Source organism: Mesoplodon bidens (genome assembly GCF_964165515.1).
Source record: "Mesoplodon bidens genome assembly, chromosome: 12".
Lineage (NCBI taxonomy): Eukaryota > Metazoa > Chordata > Mammalia > Artiodactyla > Ziphiidae > Mesoplodon > Mesoplodon bidens.
In genome coordinates, this window is record NC_138168.1 from 80,318,382 (window position 1) to 80,333,839 (window position 15,458).

Here is a 15,458-nt window from a genome sequence, read left to right on the forward strand (position 1 = left end):
CCTCTCTCTTGAACTTTGCACTCACCTTCACTGCTACTTTCCTGGCCATTACCTGCTGAGTATATTGCAGGCCCATAAAATTTAACATATATTACATTGAATTAATTTTTCTATCCCTTCCCAAACTACTTTTTCTGTCATATTCATGTCTCAGTTAATGGCATCACCATTCATGACATCTTCTGAACTAGAAACCAAAGACTTAAACTTAACTTCTCCTTCCCGGGGTCCCTCATTGAATTCTTTACCAAATCCTGTTATGTTTTCTTTTAGAGATAAAGCTCTATCCCTTATCATTTCTTTAATTCAGGCTCTTGTCTCTCTCATCTGGACCATTATGAAAAGCTTTCCCTGGTCTTCCAGCTACTTATTATTCGCCATTCTGGTCTACACTGGAGCCAGAGAGTTGACATGTTTATCTCCAGCTTAAAGATCAGTAGGTTCCTCACTCAGCCTTTCTCAACCCTAGAATTAAGCCCTAGTATCCTAAAGTATCCATTGTATGTAATGAATTAATCTCTCTTCTATGTACCTAGAATGGTATGGGTTATGTTCCATCCTTGTGAAAATTGAGAAAATAAATCCTGTTCTGGGGTTCAGATAAGGAATTCTGGCCAAGAGTCAAGGTCAAATTGCTTAGTATGCAAGACATTCCACTATCTGGCCCTAAGTGTCATCTCCGGTCTTATCTTTGTTGCTTTTCCCACAAAAATCTTACGTGAATGTCAAACCCCTCAAAGTCCCCCATTCAGAGTTGACACTCATGACACCCTGGCCCTGCACACTCAGTTCCTTCTACCTGAAATGCACATCGGCTTCGGCCAATTCGAAGAATGTTTAGCCTTCAAGGTTCAGTTAGAATGTCGCCTTTCTGGATACCTTCCTTGACTTCTCCAAATAGAGTTAGTTGCATCCTTCTTTGAGGGATTACCATCTCCTGAGCATACCTATATTATATTGCAACCATCTCTTTATATACTGTTTCCCTCTTCAGAAAATGAATTCCCTGAGGAATGAGAAAAGACTAATCCTTTTGTATTCGTAACATAGTGCCTGGAACACAATAGGTGTTAATATGTGTGTATTCCTAATAGAAAGGAAGGAAGCATGGAGAGAAGACAGGAAGGAAGGAAGGAAGGAAGGAAACAGAGGGGAGGAAGGAAGGAAGGAAGGAAGGAAAAGGAAGGGAGGAAGGAAGGAAGGAAGGAAAAGAAAGGGAGGAGGGAAGGAAGAAAAATAAGAAAAGTAGGAAGTCAGGCGATTTCTGACTTACCCATCTACTCCTGGACATCTCTTGAGCTAGGTAACCTCACTATCTGTGCTAGATGTACAGTACTACCCTCCACAGCAGATGCTTCACAGCTCAGGCCACACTGCACTAATGATCCCTGCACAATGGTTATGACTCTCTATTAAATGGAGGATGCCTACCATGAAAGAATAGCCACCATTACAAAGGAGAATTACAATGATCTCTGGTTAGGGAAGAATTGAAGAAACATGCATTTTCTCTTTCCAGATATTAATTCTCTTTTATTGTTATTTCCATCCTGCATTAATTATGGCCATAATTAAATTAAGGCTCTATTCTGCTAGGAAGTGTTGTTTTAAAAGGGAAAAGAATACTCTCCGTGCCTCACAATTTTACTCTCAGAGAAGAGTTGGCACACAAAACAGATGATCACAAGAACAATATAATTGCACTGTGGCAGAAATTATGTTATGATTATAATAAATTCAATTTATGCTGTCTCTGGATAAAATAAAATAACCATTGTCTCTTTGCATACTGAGCTCCAAAAACCTACTACCTGATATGTGCATTAGGTATACCATCTCAGCCATAGCATTGCCTTACATGGATATTTCTGTTCAATTCTCTTAGGACAACTTCTTAAATTGAGGGATTTCAAATGAAAAATTAAGTGATATTGCCTAAAAGTAAAATCAGTTGTTCCTGGTGGGATGGTGCATGGGGAAGCCTGTGATAACTGCCCCTACCGTGCAAGAAGCTAGCAAATTCCTCAGTGAGGTTCACACTTCAACACTGAGCTGTTTCTTAGAGTCATCCAGTTATCTATTAATATTCAGAGAGGGATGACCAAAATAATTAACAAGGGTATTTGGAGATATTGAATACAATACACTGTATTGTAACTACAATGACAGCAACAGCAACAAACAGCACAGAACATATCCACGTGGTTGGCTATAATATACCTCTAGGGCAGATTCTTTTTGGTGGAGATTTGAATGAAAATTTTTCCAATCTTCTTTTGCAGTTGCAATTTTAGCCTGGATGCCACTAGCTTTCTCTTTGGTCAATAGAGTACTCAAAAATTCTCCTTTAGAAAGCATCATGTTTAGCTTGTGCTGTCCATTTTCACTTTCTGACAAAAATTCCTATAAAGAAAAGGGTAAGAGATTAGGCATAATAAAATGCTTTATCCATTGAATCTACTACTTATTTCTCAATATAATCAAAGAAAAGAAATAAACATTTTTTATTGTATATATTAAATGACTAAGGTTCTCTTACCCTATTTGTACAATAATACTTTATGTATTATTGTATTATGTATGTATAACATCTAATAATAATCTTATGTAACTGATATGGTTATTGTGAAAATTACTGAGAAAATCTGCCTAGAGTGCTCAGGCACGGTGCTTGTCACATACAGAGAGCTTTTATTATTTCCTAAATCCCTATTAATATATAAAAATAGCATGCATTTAGATCAATGGACTAGTTTCTTTTCACATACACATCAATTGTTTCAAGCAGGGATTTACCTGAAATTAAAGCCAAACTTTAATATGCTTATAAAGATCTAGAGGCACATTTTTAAACCACTTAAGCACCATTATTGGATAGGTTTTTTGGCTGCAAGGCTTGTGGGATCTTAGCTCCCTGACCAGGGATTGAACCCGTGCCCCCTCCAATGGAAGCGCGGAGTCCTAACCACTGGACAGCCAGGGAATTCCCATCACCATTATTAGAATTAATTGATCACACTCTTACCTGTATTTTCTGAAGACTTGCTGAAACTTCACTAATATTTTGAGGTATATCAAAACATTTAGCTGTAGTGATCTTTGCATGAACCAACCACTGCTGGAAATCCTTGAAGGCTCTTTGAAATCTCTGCTGTAAAATCTGTTCTTTATTCTGACAGCCCTTGGATGCTTGCAAACAAAGACTAAAACCATGATTTGAAACATTTAATGGGAGGAAAAAAATGACAAAGTAGATTAAAATAATGTTCAACAGAGTCAACAGTCCTGAGTATGCCCTCACGCCATTTGGTAATGTATTTAAGATTAATTAATTTATATTATTACTGAACTCACAACTTAAAATAAACAAACCTCTGGCTTCTTATTTGTGTGAAAATATTTTGAATACCAGTAAGGTTCACGCTCACCAATTATATTCTTTAATCAAGCCAGAAACTTTTCTGCTGTATGTACTCAGGTCTCTGGAAAAACGACAAAGTTCATTCAGCTGAGACTTGAGATCCTCTGTCTGAGGCTCTGCTTTTTGTAGAGCATCCAGTATCTCCTATTAGGAAATAACAAGACAGAGGAACAAGCATTTAAACTGGGTAATTTCCACATCCTCATAGTATACATGCATAAATCACATAATAAATTATTAGTGAGGGAAAAACCAACACAGTAGATTCAGTAAAGAAATGAGACCTATTTTCAGGACTCCCCAAGGCATATAATAGCACTTGGTTAATCTGCATCCTTTTCAAGGCATGGATAGTCACTTGAGCATCCAATGTTACCGGGTAGTCAACTGATCAAGTGGTCAAGTAACTTAAAGTGGGACAAGAAAAAGAAAAGCAAAAATAGCCTAAATTGTTTAAAAAGAAAAAGCAAAAAATCCCAGTCTGCCTAGGCCATTGGAAGATGTGTATGAATATTGTTGGTGTGAGGTGAAGGTGAAGAGAAATCATTTCAAAGCAAAGCAATACTTATTTGGGATTAAAAAATACATAAGGCAACTGGTTTTATGTAGTTTGTATGGTTAACTTTCATATTAAGAATTTATTACATTCCAGAGGTCTAATTTAACTAGCAATTTATTCATTTCATAGTTTCATTCGTACAGTCATCAAATATTTGCTAAATGTCTGGCATGTGCCAGTCATTTTGCTGGATTCTGACACTCCCAAAATGGTATAATTTTTGTACTTGAAGAGCTCACAGTTTAACAAATGAGAGAGAGAGACGTGAATAATCACAGTACTGTGAATACTTAATCCAAAATAAAGTGTTGAGATTTGACAAGTGCACCTCTGAAATCAAGGCCATGGTCTACTGAGTTACACAAGGTGCTTTGCAATCAGAGCTTTCTTCTTATAGCTTGTCACAAGAAGCAAATGAGATCACCAGTGTCAAATACTTAGTACAATTCCTGGCACACCAGGTGCCTAATTAGTAAAGACAGCAGGTTATTTAAGTGGGACTATGTGGATAATAGTATCTCCAAGGTAAAAAAAAAAAAAAAAAATTAAGGAGGAGGGGCAAGAAGTTGAGTAACTACTCAGATAGCTGTTGCTGTTACTATTATTATTCTCAGAGATATTTATCAAGACCTGGCCTAGATTTGTAGGAAAACCATGCCTCTCAACAAAGTAGGTCTGTGTGGTATCCCTCATCCTAGAAAATGGCACCACTGTTCTCCCACTGATCTGAATCAGAAAACTAAGCATCATCTTGGCCTTGCCCATTTCCCTTCTCACTCCATACAAGAGAAACGAGGGCTAGTCTATTCTATGTCTCAACTCTTTTAATCAGTTCAGTTATCTCTTTTCTTCTGCTTCTCAACTCTCATAGACCCCATTTACTCTCTAGAATGGCACAGTGTTCTCTTAATGTGAATCCTGTTCTCTAGTTGTCTCTTCTGTGTTTTCTCATTCCTCAGTAATTTTGGATCTTGATGCTGTTCCTCCACCTCACGCATCTGGTCAATATGTAATCACACCTCAAGGCTCAGCTCAAATCACAGCTCTTCTAAGGATTCTCTGCCCTCTGTCCCACCTCTTAGGGGCTTATTTCGAGGACACACAACACTTTGTTGGCACTCATCGCAATCCACAGTCCCCAATGGTCTTGAGTTTGTTGGCCTTTCCACCTACACTGTGACTCTGAGAGGAGGGATGCTGTTCTTCGTTTTAAAATCCATTACTTAGCTTAGTGGCTGGGCCATAGAGGAGTCTAAAATATTTTTATTTATAAAATTCACAAATAGTAACTAGAAAGTTTCTCTCCCAAACTCCAAACACTAAAATACTAACTACTATTTTACACCACACTGAACCATTTATTTAAGGAAGAACATTATAACAATTAAAGAAATTTACCATATACCAAAAAGTAAAAAGAACCAGAGATTCAAAGTGGTCATTTATAAATTAGATGATATGAAAAGTGAAAAGCTTTTGACCAAATCTTTATACTAAACATTTTTTCTAAACTTCATCATAGATTAAAGCATTGTAGCAGAGTCTTTCATTTTATAAATATCAGCTCATATACTTCTGTTTCAGTTAAGTCCTAGAATGCATCTTTTTTCCTTGAGGTTATACCGGTTAATAAAATTGCTAAATTTCTAACACTAATAACCTAGTGGATATTAAAAAATATGAGTTTTGCAAACAGAGTGAACAAGATATTTTGCAACATGATTTAATATAGTTTATAGATGATGGTCCATTTTTGTTTTTTAAAGGATTTCTTGAGGCTCATCACTTAATTGCAGAAGAGAAAGTAAACACTTGTGAAGGCTTGTGACTATTATTATGATTTTCAACAATGACAAGCCCTCCCTTACAGCAAAACAATGCCAAAGAACCCTGGCAAATCCATTATTTTGTAAAACTTTTCCTATGTACTCATAGTAATGGAAGTATTATCTCTCTTTTTTTTTAATTAAAATGTCTTCCTAGCTTTATTGAAATATAATTGACATACAACATTGTAGATAAATTTAAGGTGTATAATGTGTTGATGTGATACATGTATACATTGCAAAATGATTGCCACCAGAGCATTAGCTCACACTTCCATCCCATCACATAATTACCATTTCTTTTTTTGTGGTAAGAACATTTATTATCTCCGTTTTTATTTTTTATTTTTCATTTATTTTCTCTCCCCATTTTATTGAGATATAATTGACACACAGCACTGTATAAGTTTAAGATGTACAGCATAATGTTATCTCCAAAATAGCGTTATTAGAAAGAAAAGAAAATCTGAATATTGGGAGGCAATGTAGTACTGTCATCAAAAGTATGAACTTTGGAGCCAAATCTGGAAGTAGATTTAAGCAGAGGGCTGTCAGCTTTGAATTACTAGTACAATTAAAAGTCCATATTCACTTTTGCATTATCCTGTGCATTTTTTATAGGATTCACCTATTATTTTCACTAACAGTATCACTGAAAACATGGTAGAATAGTAATGTAATCTAAACACAACCAAATCTTTCTTTTCTAAAAATTTCATTCATACTAGTGGAAGAGAAAGGGAGGGAAGCAAAAAAGAATGAAAAACATTATAAATGATTTTTTTGATATCAGAGTGAATAATACTGACCACATGGGACAATTCCCAACTTCCTTGTCCCTGTTTTACAGAACTGCTTTCTGTGCTTTATTCTAGGGCTTAAACCTAAAGCATAGGAAAGGCATCAGGAAAAAACAAACAAAGAAACAAAAAACCTAGAAACATTATAAATAAAATAGTATAAAGAGATGATTATAAAGTCTTATTTTGTGGTGTGCTATATTTCAAATACTTGATTTAAAACAAGACAATGTTGGAAATACTACATGACTTACTACAATACTGGCTGAAGCTATCTTGAAAAGATTATAACATAAATAGAAACAGAGAAGTTTATACTAAACTTCCTTTTAAGGACATCCACGATTCAGAGCACTATAAAACTGCAGATATTGAAAGGCTTTCCGTGATACCATTTAACAGTAAGAGAAAGAAGACTTCAGGCTTCTGCCCATTCTTCACTCTTCCTTTTATGCTTCCCTTCCTCACATTCTGAAAGAGCAGCAATTAGTTTAAAAAAGAAAAAGTCCACAAGGCAACTGGTGAGCATGGCTAGGAGTTCTGTTAACGGGTTAATTCAAGCACAGCTGTCAAATCCACACACAGGAGAGCTAATGGGGGAAAACTATGAGTTGTGCTTTAGGAGATTACCAAACGTTCTTTCAAAGCTATAAATTCAATCATTTAATTGTTAGAGATAATTCCCTGGCAGGAAAACAGCTATGACTCTCGGTCTATTTATGCCTGTGCCCACAGGCCATTTTTTCAGACTGAATGGCTGAACACAATACTACAAACTCTTACACCATACGAAGGAAAGTAAAATATTTCCACTTACAGTAAATGCTTCTTACGGTAGCTAAAAACTCCCTCTCCCTTATGTCTGTATTTTTACAATGGTTTGATTTACGAGAAAAGGAAACAGATCAGCTTCACAAATTTAGTTAGGTAAACACTTAGTTTTCCAAGTGTGAATGTTGCATGTTCTTAGTTAGCAAGGATTTTTTAGCAACAAGGAGCGGCAAACAAACATTTGAGCAGAACCACAAGGAGAAAACAGGAAGCCAACTTACCCGGCCCTTCTGCCAGCATTCCACCAGCTCCTGATCTGTGTTCCTGCCTTCCAGGAGGGCTAACTGCTGAGCCCAGCTTGTCAGGAGGGAACCGAACTGTCCCAGGGCCTCCTCCAGCTGAGCCACTTGGCCTGAGAACTCCTGCTCCGAAAGGGCCATTTGGCTAACTAGGTTCTCCAAGCTAGTCTGAGTTTGGAAAACGCTGTCTTCCCACTGCTTCCAGTCCGCACGCAGGGCCTGCATCTCCGTGTCCAAGAGCTCACAGCCACTGGCAGTTGTGTTCTGTTTCACTGCAGGGGCCAGCCACTCGACTCTGCTTAGGCGGCTTGCACCAATCTCTCTGGAATCCAACAGCTCCTGTAATGGAATATCACCATGGCAACCGAGAAGGCTCTGAGTCACTTGGGCTGCAAGTTTCCAAATGTGTACAGAGGGGGACCCTGTCCTGCTAGGAAGTTTTAGCAAGTGCACTACAAGGAACCGGCATCAATTCATCCCCCTTCTCCTAAGTCATAATAGCAGAGAATTATCATTGTGAGTGCCCAGGTTTGTGGCCAAATGAGGAAGCCACAACATCCTGAAACAGACTAAAGAGGGACCCTGAAATCAGGCATTGTTTGAATATGCGAAACTATTTTGTTAGTGATTTAAATATTCACCTGTGGTGTATTGCTCCTGTAAATGTGTGAATCCTATTTTTCCCCTAAGTTGATGTCAAGACAAGTGAACAAGGATTGCAGAAGAACTGTGCTCTGCTCATGTCTCTACCCCATTTCCATTTTCTTCCCCGAGATGGTGGCTTAAACCACACTTCCGTTCCACTAGGAATCAAGCTAACCCATCACAAAAAAAGAATAAGCCCTACTCGATTTCAAATACTTCAGTACGTTAAGTAAACATTTTTATAGTAACTAAAATAAATAATTCACAGACATACTTAATCAAAAGTTCAAAGTAACCTTTAGACAGCATTCATTAATTACTATTATTTTTACTTTTAAAAACCTCACTAGAAATTTAACTGTAACTTTTAGGCTTAAAGCACACAAATACTCTAAAAGATAACAAGATAAAATTAAAATATGAATTGTTGATTAGGTAAAATAGTGGCATTTCTTTCTGAGAATAGATTCTTTTACAGAATCTATGTGGATGTTTATATATTTACATATTTATTGCCAAAGCCAGGATTTTGTTAGTATTAATACGAAATTATGACTTTGCTCCTGGATTAAATAGAAGGAAACGATGATTATTAGGGGAAAAAAAACTTCCAGAAGAAAATCAATTACAAATTAACAAGTATAGGAAAAATAGGGGTATTAAGTATGAAGCATGTTTAACAAATTATGTTAAACACAACTATATCTTAGCTAATCTATATAATATAGTTCACATTTCATTAGATTAGCTTGAAATAGATATAACTTCTCACAAGTATATACGAGAGCCACATTTTAGTATAGATCATTTGAAAGTATTTATATAGTAGTCCAAAGTACAATCTTATGAAATCCTTATACACATTTAGCATTTATATACACATTCATCACCCTTTTCTCGGCAGTAGGACGCTAAAAGTCTTTTTTGTTTATCAATGCATGCGGTAAGTAGTGATTTGATGAAGAAAATAACTTTTTGAAAAGAGCTAGGTATAACTATTGGATTTAAATACTTATAATTTTCCTCTGTGAGTGATTTCGAATTTCCTCTGTGAGTTCGGAGGGTATCTACTATGAAAAATCAGTTTCCCAAAATACTCTCTAAGGCATTATCCCAGTTTTCTTTGCATGACCTTGGGATACTTCAATATTTGCAATCACTAATTCCACTCATCCAGATTTTGAAGAAGGATATCATCGTTTAAAAGTGGTCTGAAATGACTTTTTCATGTATTTCCCCATCTTGTATTTAAACTGTAAAAGCATATTAGATGCACATAACACACCCTCATACACACACACGTTTGGCTTTGAAGTTGCCTGTTCTTGGTTACTGCTGGGGGTGAGGAGGGTTGACACTGAAGGACAGAGGAGGTGCTACCTGACCTTCTCCAAGGTCCCTCCTCACACACACACCAGCCTACTCTCAGGCCTGACCTGGACTTTGATAGACAACCTCCATCAGGCTGTACATTCTCCTTCCCAAACCCCAATTTCTTCCTGCCAGCTCCTCCCACATTTCCTATATTTTTTGAAGTATTGTATAAAAGCATTTCAGAAAAAGAGCATCTGGCAACCCAGAAAGCAGCCTTTGTAAAATAATTTCCTTGCTTTTCTTATATCGACATCTCAGAACATGAGTTCATCCTTGCTATCTGGTTTTCTACGTTACTCTTCACTCCCCAATCCATGTCATCCAGTTTCTCTCCTGACCTGACTGTGGAAATGGCTCTTGGTGGTAGCCAAGCAGCCTAACTGCCCAGTTCAGGGGGCATTCGTTAGTCCTCCTCTTTTATTTTAATTTAATTTTATTTATGTTTTATTTTTTAATTTTTTTGGCAGCGTGGCATGTGGGATCTTAGTTCCCCAACCAGGGATCGAACCCACGCCCCCTGAAGTGGAAGCATGGAGTCTTAACCACTGGACCACCAGGTAAGTCCTGTCATTAGTCCTCCTCTTAATGGCCACTTCTTGATGTTTCTGTGATGGTGACCACCTCCTCCACCAGGGGCCCTGGTGGCACCACACTATCCTTTCCCCTCTCATGATTATTTCTCCTCTCTTTTCTCCCTCTCCCTTTCAAATTCTCCTCTGAGGCCCCTTAAATATTGATAATGCCTGGATTTTGGTCCTGTGCGCATCATTCTGTTTGCTTTATACATAGGTCTTGGTTTCATTCACTCTGGTGGCTTCAACTACAAACTGTGTGCTGATCATTCCAACTTGTGTCTTCAATCCAGCTTCCTAATCTAAAATTCAGACTTGAACATTCAACTACCTCCCGGACATCACCAGCTGGCAGTTCAAATCCACCTGTTCACACTGAACACCTCATCCTTCCTCTGTAAGCCATCTCCTCTGTAACCCGTCTCCTCTGCATGAACTTGTTTTCCTCATGTGGAGACAACTCTGCTGACTCTAAGTAAAGTCCTGACCATCACCTTTGACTTTTCTCACATTGTCACTCCATAGCCAATTAAATCACTCATTTACAAAACCCGCTTTTCTTATCGTGTTCTATGTTGCTAAATGCTTTATGCGCATGATCTAATTTAGTCCTCAGAACTACTCTGTGAAGCAGGTACTACTGTTATTATTATTTTGCCAACTAAGAAAGAGGCTTAAGGACATCAAGTGGCTTGCCCGAAGACACAGCTAGAAAAGCAGCAGAGACAAGATGCAGCATCAGGGTCTGATTCTAGAGCTTGAACTTGAAAAGTCTTGTGAGCTATCATTACATTTGAGGTATTATTTTGTAAACATCAGTTTGTGCATCATCATTCCCTCCTACACTGCAGGTGCCTTGAGGACTGCACAACCCTGGCTGAATAAATGGATGGATGGATGGATGAATGAATGGATGGATAAATCAAAATATTAGTGAGGAATAAATTAAAGTATTCTAGGGAATCACACAGGTAATTTAAGAAGTGGCTTTATGTGATTATCTCATTTAAAACCTATGTGGTCATTGTAAGATTTAAATAAGATAATACTCTCCGAACATTTAAAAGTAAATCCTCAAAATCTAGTTATTATTGTTATCATCAACTATTATTTTTATGTTCTGATTTTCAGCTATCACATTCCTGATCACAATTATACTACGTATTCCAGCATTTCCTCATCTGTAACTAAACAACTGAGGATTTCATCACTGCCTAGTTTTCAGATTAAAATCTATTATTTCCACAGAGGGGAAATTATTGCAATTTAATATTCAAGTAACTAGAAATATACTTGTTCCAGTTCCCTCATATATATGAATTTCGGTTTTTTAAGTTGCCCTTATAAGCAGTAACTAGGTGATAGTTTTAATGCCCTTTAAAGTACTGTCTTCCATTATGTTGTTGTGCTATTGGTTAGGAAGGCAGAATAAAACAAGTGAATGGCATTTCCCAGTTATTATTCAAATGCGTTTAACCAACTTACTTCATAAACTTTTCTTCCACTGTGCTAGAAAATAGTATCTGGTTTTGTCAGCCCACTAGTCTGGTGCATATTTGTTAGGCTTTGATGCTATAGCAATCAGCACATTTGCATACAGAAGCATCTACAGACAATGTTCTATTTTCCTCACAAGTGTAAAGTGTTTTAAATTCCCTTTTTTCTCTTGCTTAAGGGCAAGGTAATAAATACCAACAAATGGAAAATAGGAAGAAAACATTTTAAATAAAAAATCTTATCTACAGAATCTTTATCACAGGTGTGTGATACTCAAGAACAGATGAAAGAATGAAGTAATAAAACTCTGTCCATTTTCTGACCTTAATTTTAGATAATTTTTTCTGGGTGGCTGATGAATCTCCAGACATATCTGACCACCGATGAAGGTCTTCCTTTGCTGAATGCAGCCAATCAGTGAATTCCTGGACTGCATCTAAATACATGAGATGATCTTTCACAATCTCTTCTACTTTCCTCATTTTCTCCTAGTAGACAAAGAAAAGAGTACTTTAACAATAGTAATTACTGAGAATCTGAAATCAGACAAGGTAACAGGTCTCTTAATCATCTGAGAAGATTTCTTTCTTATTCCTGAATTTTCTCTATGTTTAATATCTTTATATGAAAAGACCAAATTTTAATTAGACTGAAAGACATTGAAGAAGCAACCGTCTTCCTTTAGGTATTCTTTTAGTTTAGCTTAGAATAAAAATCTGTGCTTAATGAATGTTGACTAACATCCCTCACTAATAATCCACTTAATTATTATTATTATAACTATTTTTGTTATTCAGGCAATTATTTGTGTTGCCTTTGTGTACAGTATTCTACTCAGCACTTTAAATGCATTTGCACATTGAATCCTCACAACAGCCATATGATGTAGATAGTATTATTAACACTATATTATAGGAAGGGACCTCCAGAGATTACAGAGGTTAAGTAACACGCCCAAAGTCATATATCCAAAAGAGGGTCAAAGCTAGATTTCAAATGTAGGTCTTTTTGACTCAAAAGTCATAGCTCTTATTCACTACGAAAATAAAAATTAAGATAAACTAACACATATGTTAAAAATTGTAGTATTAATAACACAAAGATAGTTCCCAAAAGGAAAACCAAGAGTGGGGGGGGGAACTTCTCCCTTATTTCCTTTAACATTCTCACAAATATACAAAAGAAAACTCATGGAAGAAAGTAATGATTCAGAGATAGAACTGAGAGAAAACCTTGATATTACATGAAGGAGTCTATTTCTTAGAGAACAGGAAAATGCAATTTTTACTAAAATGAGAAATAAACAAAATACTTGGTACATGATTGAAATCTGGGAGGTAACTAGACTTGCTTTAATACAGCAGATGTAAGTGGCAGCAAAAGAAAAAGAATTCTAAACACTGACAATTGAGTCTCAGGCAATCTTACAAAGAAAAGAAATGGGTTGATTAACATTCTAAGTGGAGAGAGATGAAAAACCAAAGAATAAAAAATCATCCCAAAATTGCAGAAAGAGAAAAATTCATGAGCATTCATTGGTGAGAAATGACCCTTTATGTAACCCTGTTCACTAAAGGTACACATAGTTTCAGAGCAGCCAGTTCTCCTATAGTTCAACCCATAGTGTATTCTTTACCTGAACCTTGAAGTTTTTTTCTTCACTATAAAGCACTAACCTTGGAAATGGTCATTATATCATTAAACTGTGTTTTCAGTTCCTCTTGAGCCGTTTCCTTGAAAGACTCATCCTCAGTCTTCTGGTAGAGCTCCCTGGCCTTGGCGGTGAGTCGCTGCAGAACTCCGGCCTGATCTTCCGCCTCAGATACGACGGACTGAAAGTGGTCCAGAAGGGAAAACTTCTCTTTCAGACCAGGCTGCAGTTGCAAGGGATGTTCTACCTTTTGATCCACTGATTCCATCCACTGCTCCAACTGGTTTTTCCTCTCTAGATAGTCATTCCATTGGCTAATCACAGACTCTAAAGTGCTAGAATTAATGTCACATGTTATAAAAATAAGTTATCTTAACATCTCGACTAAAAACCAATCACAAGGGCATTGCAGCCATGTAAGCTGTTTTACTGAATGCTATTTAAGTGATGAAAACACTGCTTTTAAGTGCAGGGAGAAACATTACTCCTCTGACCCACAACACAGTTTCTTCAAATGAAAATAAATCTATGTCAAGCTTGAAGATGTTGTAGTCACATATGCATCTGGGGATTTGTCTTCCAAATGTTAATTGTCTAAATGAACAGACACATATGTGTGTTACATTGATAAAACATCAGCTGTGGGGCATCAGTTAAATTTTATTTAATATGCATCAATTCTTTATTTTCTTGGACTCAGTTTATCTTATTAAAGTCAGATGATTATTTAGTGACAGGAGTTAAAAATGTAAGGTATTCTTTCTGGGTAAATAATATAATTAGATTGATTTTTCACTTAAGGATATAATGCACAATGTTTAGGGCTCCTGTGTTGAATGTGTGAAGGAATGAAGGTTCAGTGCATTAATAATATAAGAAATTTAGTCACTAAAGTCACGTAAGTAAGAGTCAAGTAAATAGCTCTCCAGATAGTCAAGTAAAAGGCTCTCCAGACTGGCATTTTTAAAACACCTCCAACATTTAGCTTTATAAACTATTCAAAACTCACTTTCCGTGACCCCTCCCACCCTCCCTTGTGTATAACCCTATGATCCTGGAGTTACATCTGTGATGAATGTACTTCCAAATTGTTCCTTTTGCTCAAATTGTTCCTTTTACATCAATAGAAACCTCATCATACATGCCTTAGAGTCCTATTCTTTCCTCAAAGAATTTTCTAGAAAGTGCAAATCAAACTCACTTCTCCAGAAGCTACCCCAAGCCCTGCTTTCTTCCACAGTCTCATAGCATTTCAGTAACACAATGAGTCAGTTTTTCATTTTTATTTTTGGAAAGTATCCTACCCTAGCCTCTGAGCACTTAGAGGGCAAAACCTACTTTGTTCAGTTTCATTATTTTAGCACAATAATTTGAGCCCTGCTACTGCTCAGAATGCAGTTGCCAAATGTAATTTCTTGCTGAAAGAGGGAAATCAAGGATTTGAATCTGTAATTGTGTTTAACATTTTATTCTAGCATCAGGAAAATATTCACCTGTATTCCTATTCTCTTTTATGAAGCTGGCCTATTGCCAAGCATTGGGAAGTTTAGTTCATGCTCCAGCGGTCTGCTCTACAGAATAACAGAATCATGGGATGTGATTTTTTTCTTTGCTGCCCATTATGAGTTGTGATGAAGATTCAGGTCCTGCTGACGTTGGGAGTCACCACCTATGCTCCATATTTAAAGGAAACAAAACAAAGTACAATTCCCTAAATTTTAGTTGTAACCATGGTTCACTGTTTACACTGCAGTGAATAAATGCAGTGTTGTTTTGTTTTCTGATGAACTTTAATCTTTTATTCATCTATTTATTAAGATAATATTGAGCACACACTTCTTCAGTGATCAAACATATAACCTTTAGAATGTGGCTCCTGGAATGGGTTTTGGTATTTTGGCATGACTTTTGAAAGTCATTTGTACAAAAAGCCAGCCAGATTATTTGTTGATACTTGGAGAAGAGGGAGGAAGATAGTCCTCCACTCACAAATATAACACAACAACAACAACTCCTGGTGTAACAATCTGTATCTTCTCTACT

General features: G+C 36.7%; 1 protein-coding gene across 17 annotated transcripts in view; it reads right to left on the bottom strand.

The window, feature by feature from the left end:
• SYNE1 (spectrin repeat containing nuclear envelope protein 1) overlaps positions 1–15,458 on the bottom strand; it is a 466,561-nt gene that overhangs the window by 240,473 nt on the left and 210,630 nt on the right. For all 17 annotated transcript variants that reach the window (XM_081251412.1, XM_081251411.1, XM_081251427.1 and 14 more), the window contains 6 exons: positions 13,441–13,750; positions 12,088–12,252; positions 7,659–8,015; positions 3,429–3,565; positions 3,026–3,203; positions 2,221–2,403 (listed from right to left, as the gene is read on the bottom strand). In XM_081251412.1, coding sequence (XP_081107538.1) covers positions 2,221–2,403; positions 3,026–3,203; positions 3,429–3,565; positions 7,659–8,015; positions 12,088–12,252; positions 13,441–13,750 — 1,330 coding nt within the window. The remainder of the gene's footprint in view (positions 1–2,220; positions 2,404–3,025; positions 3,204–3,428; positions 3,566–7,658; positions 8,016–12,087; positions 12,253–13,440; positions 13,751–15,458) is intronic.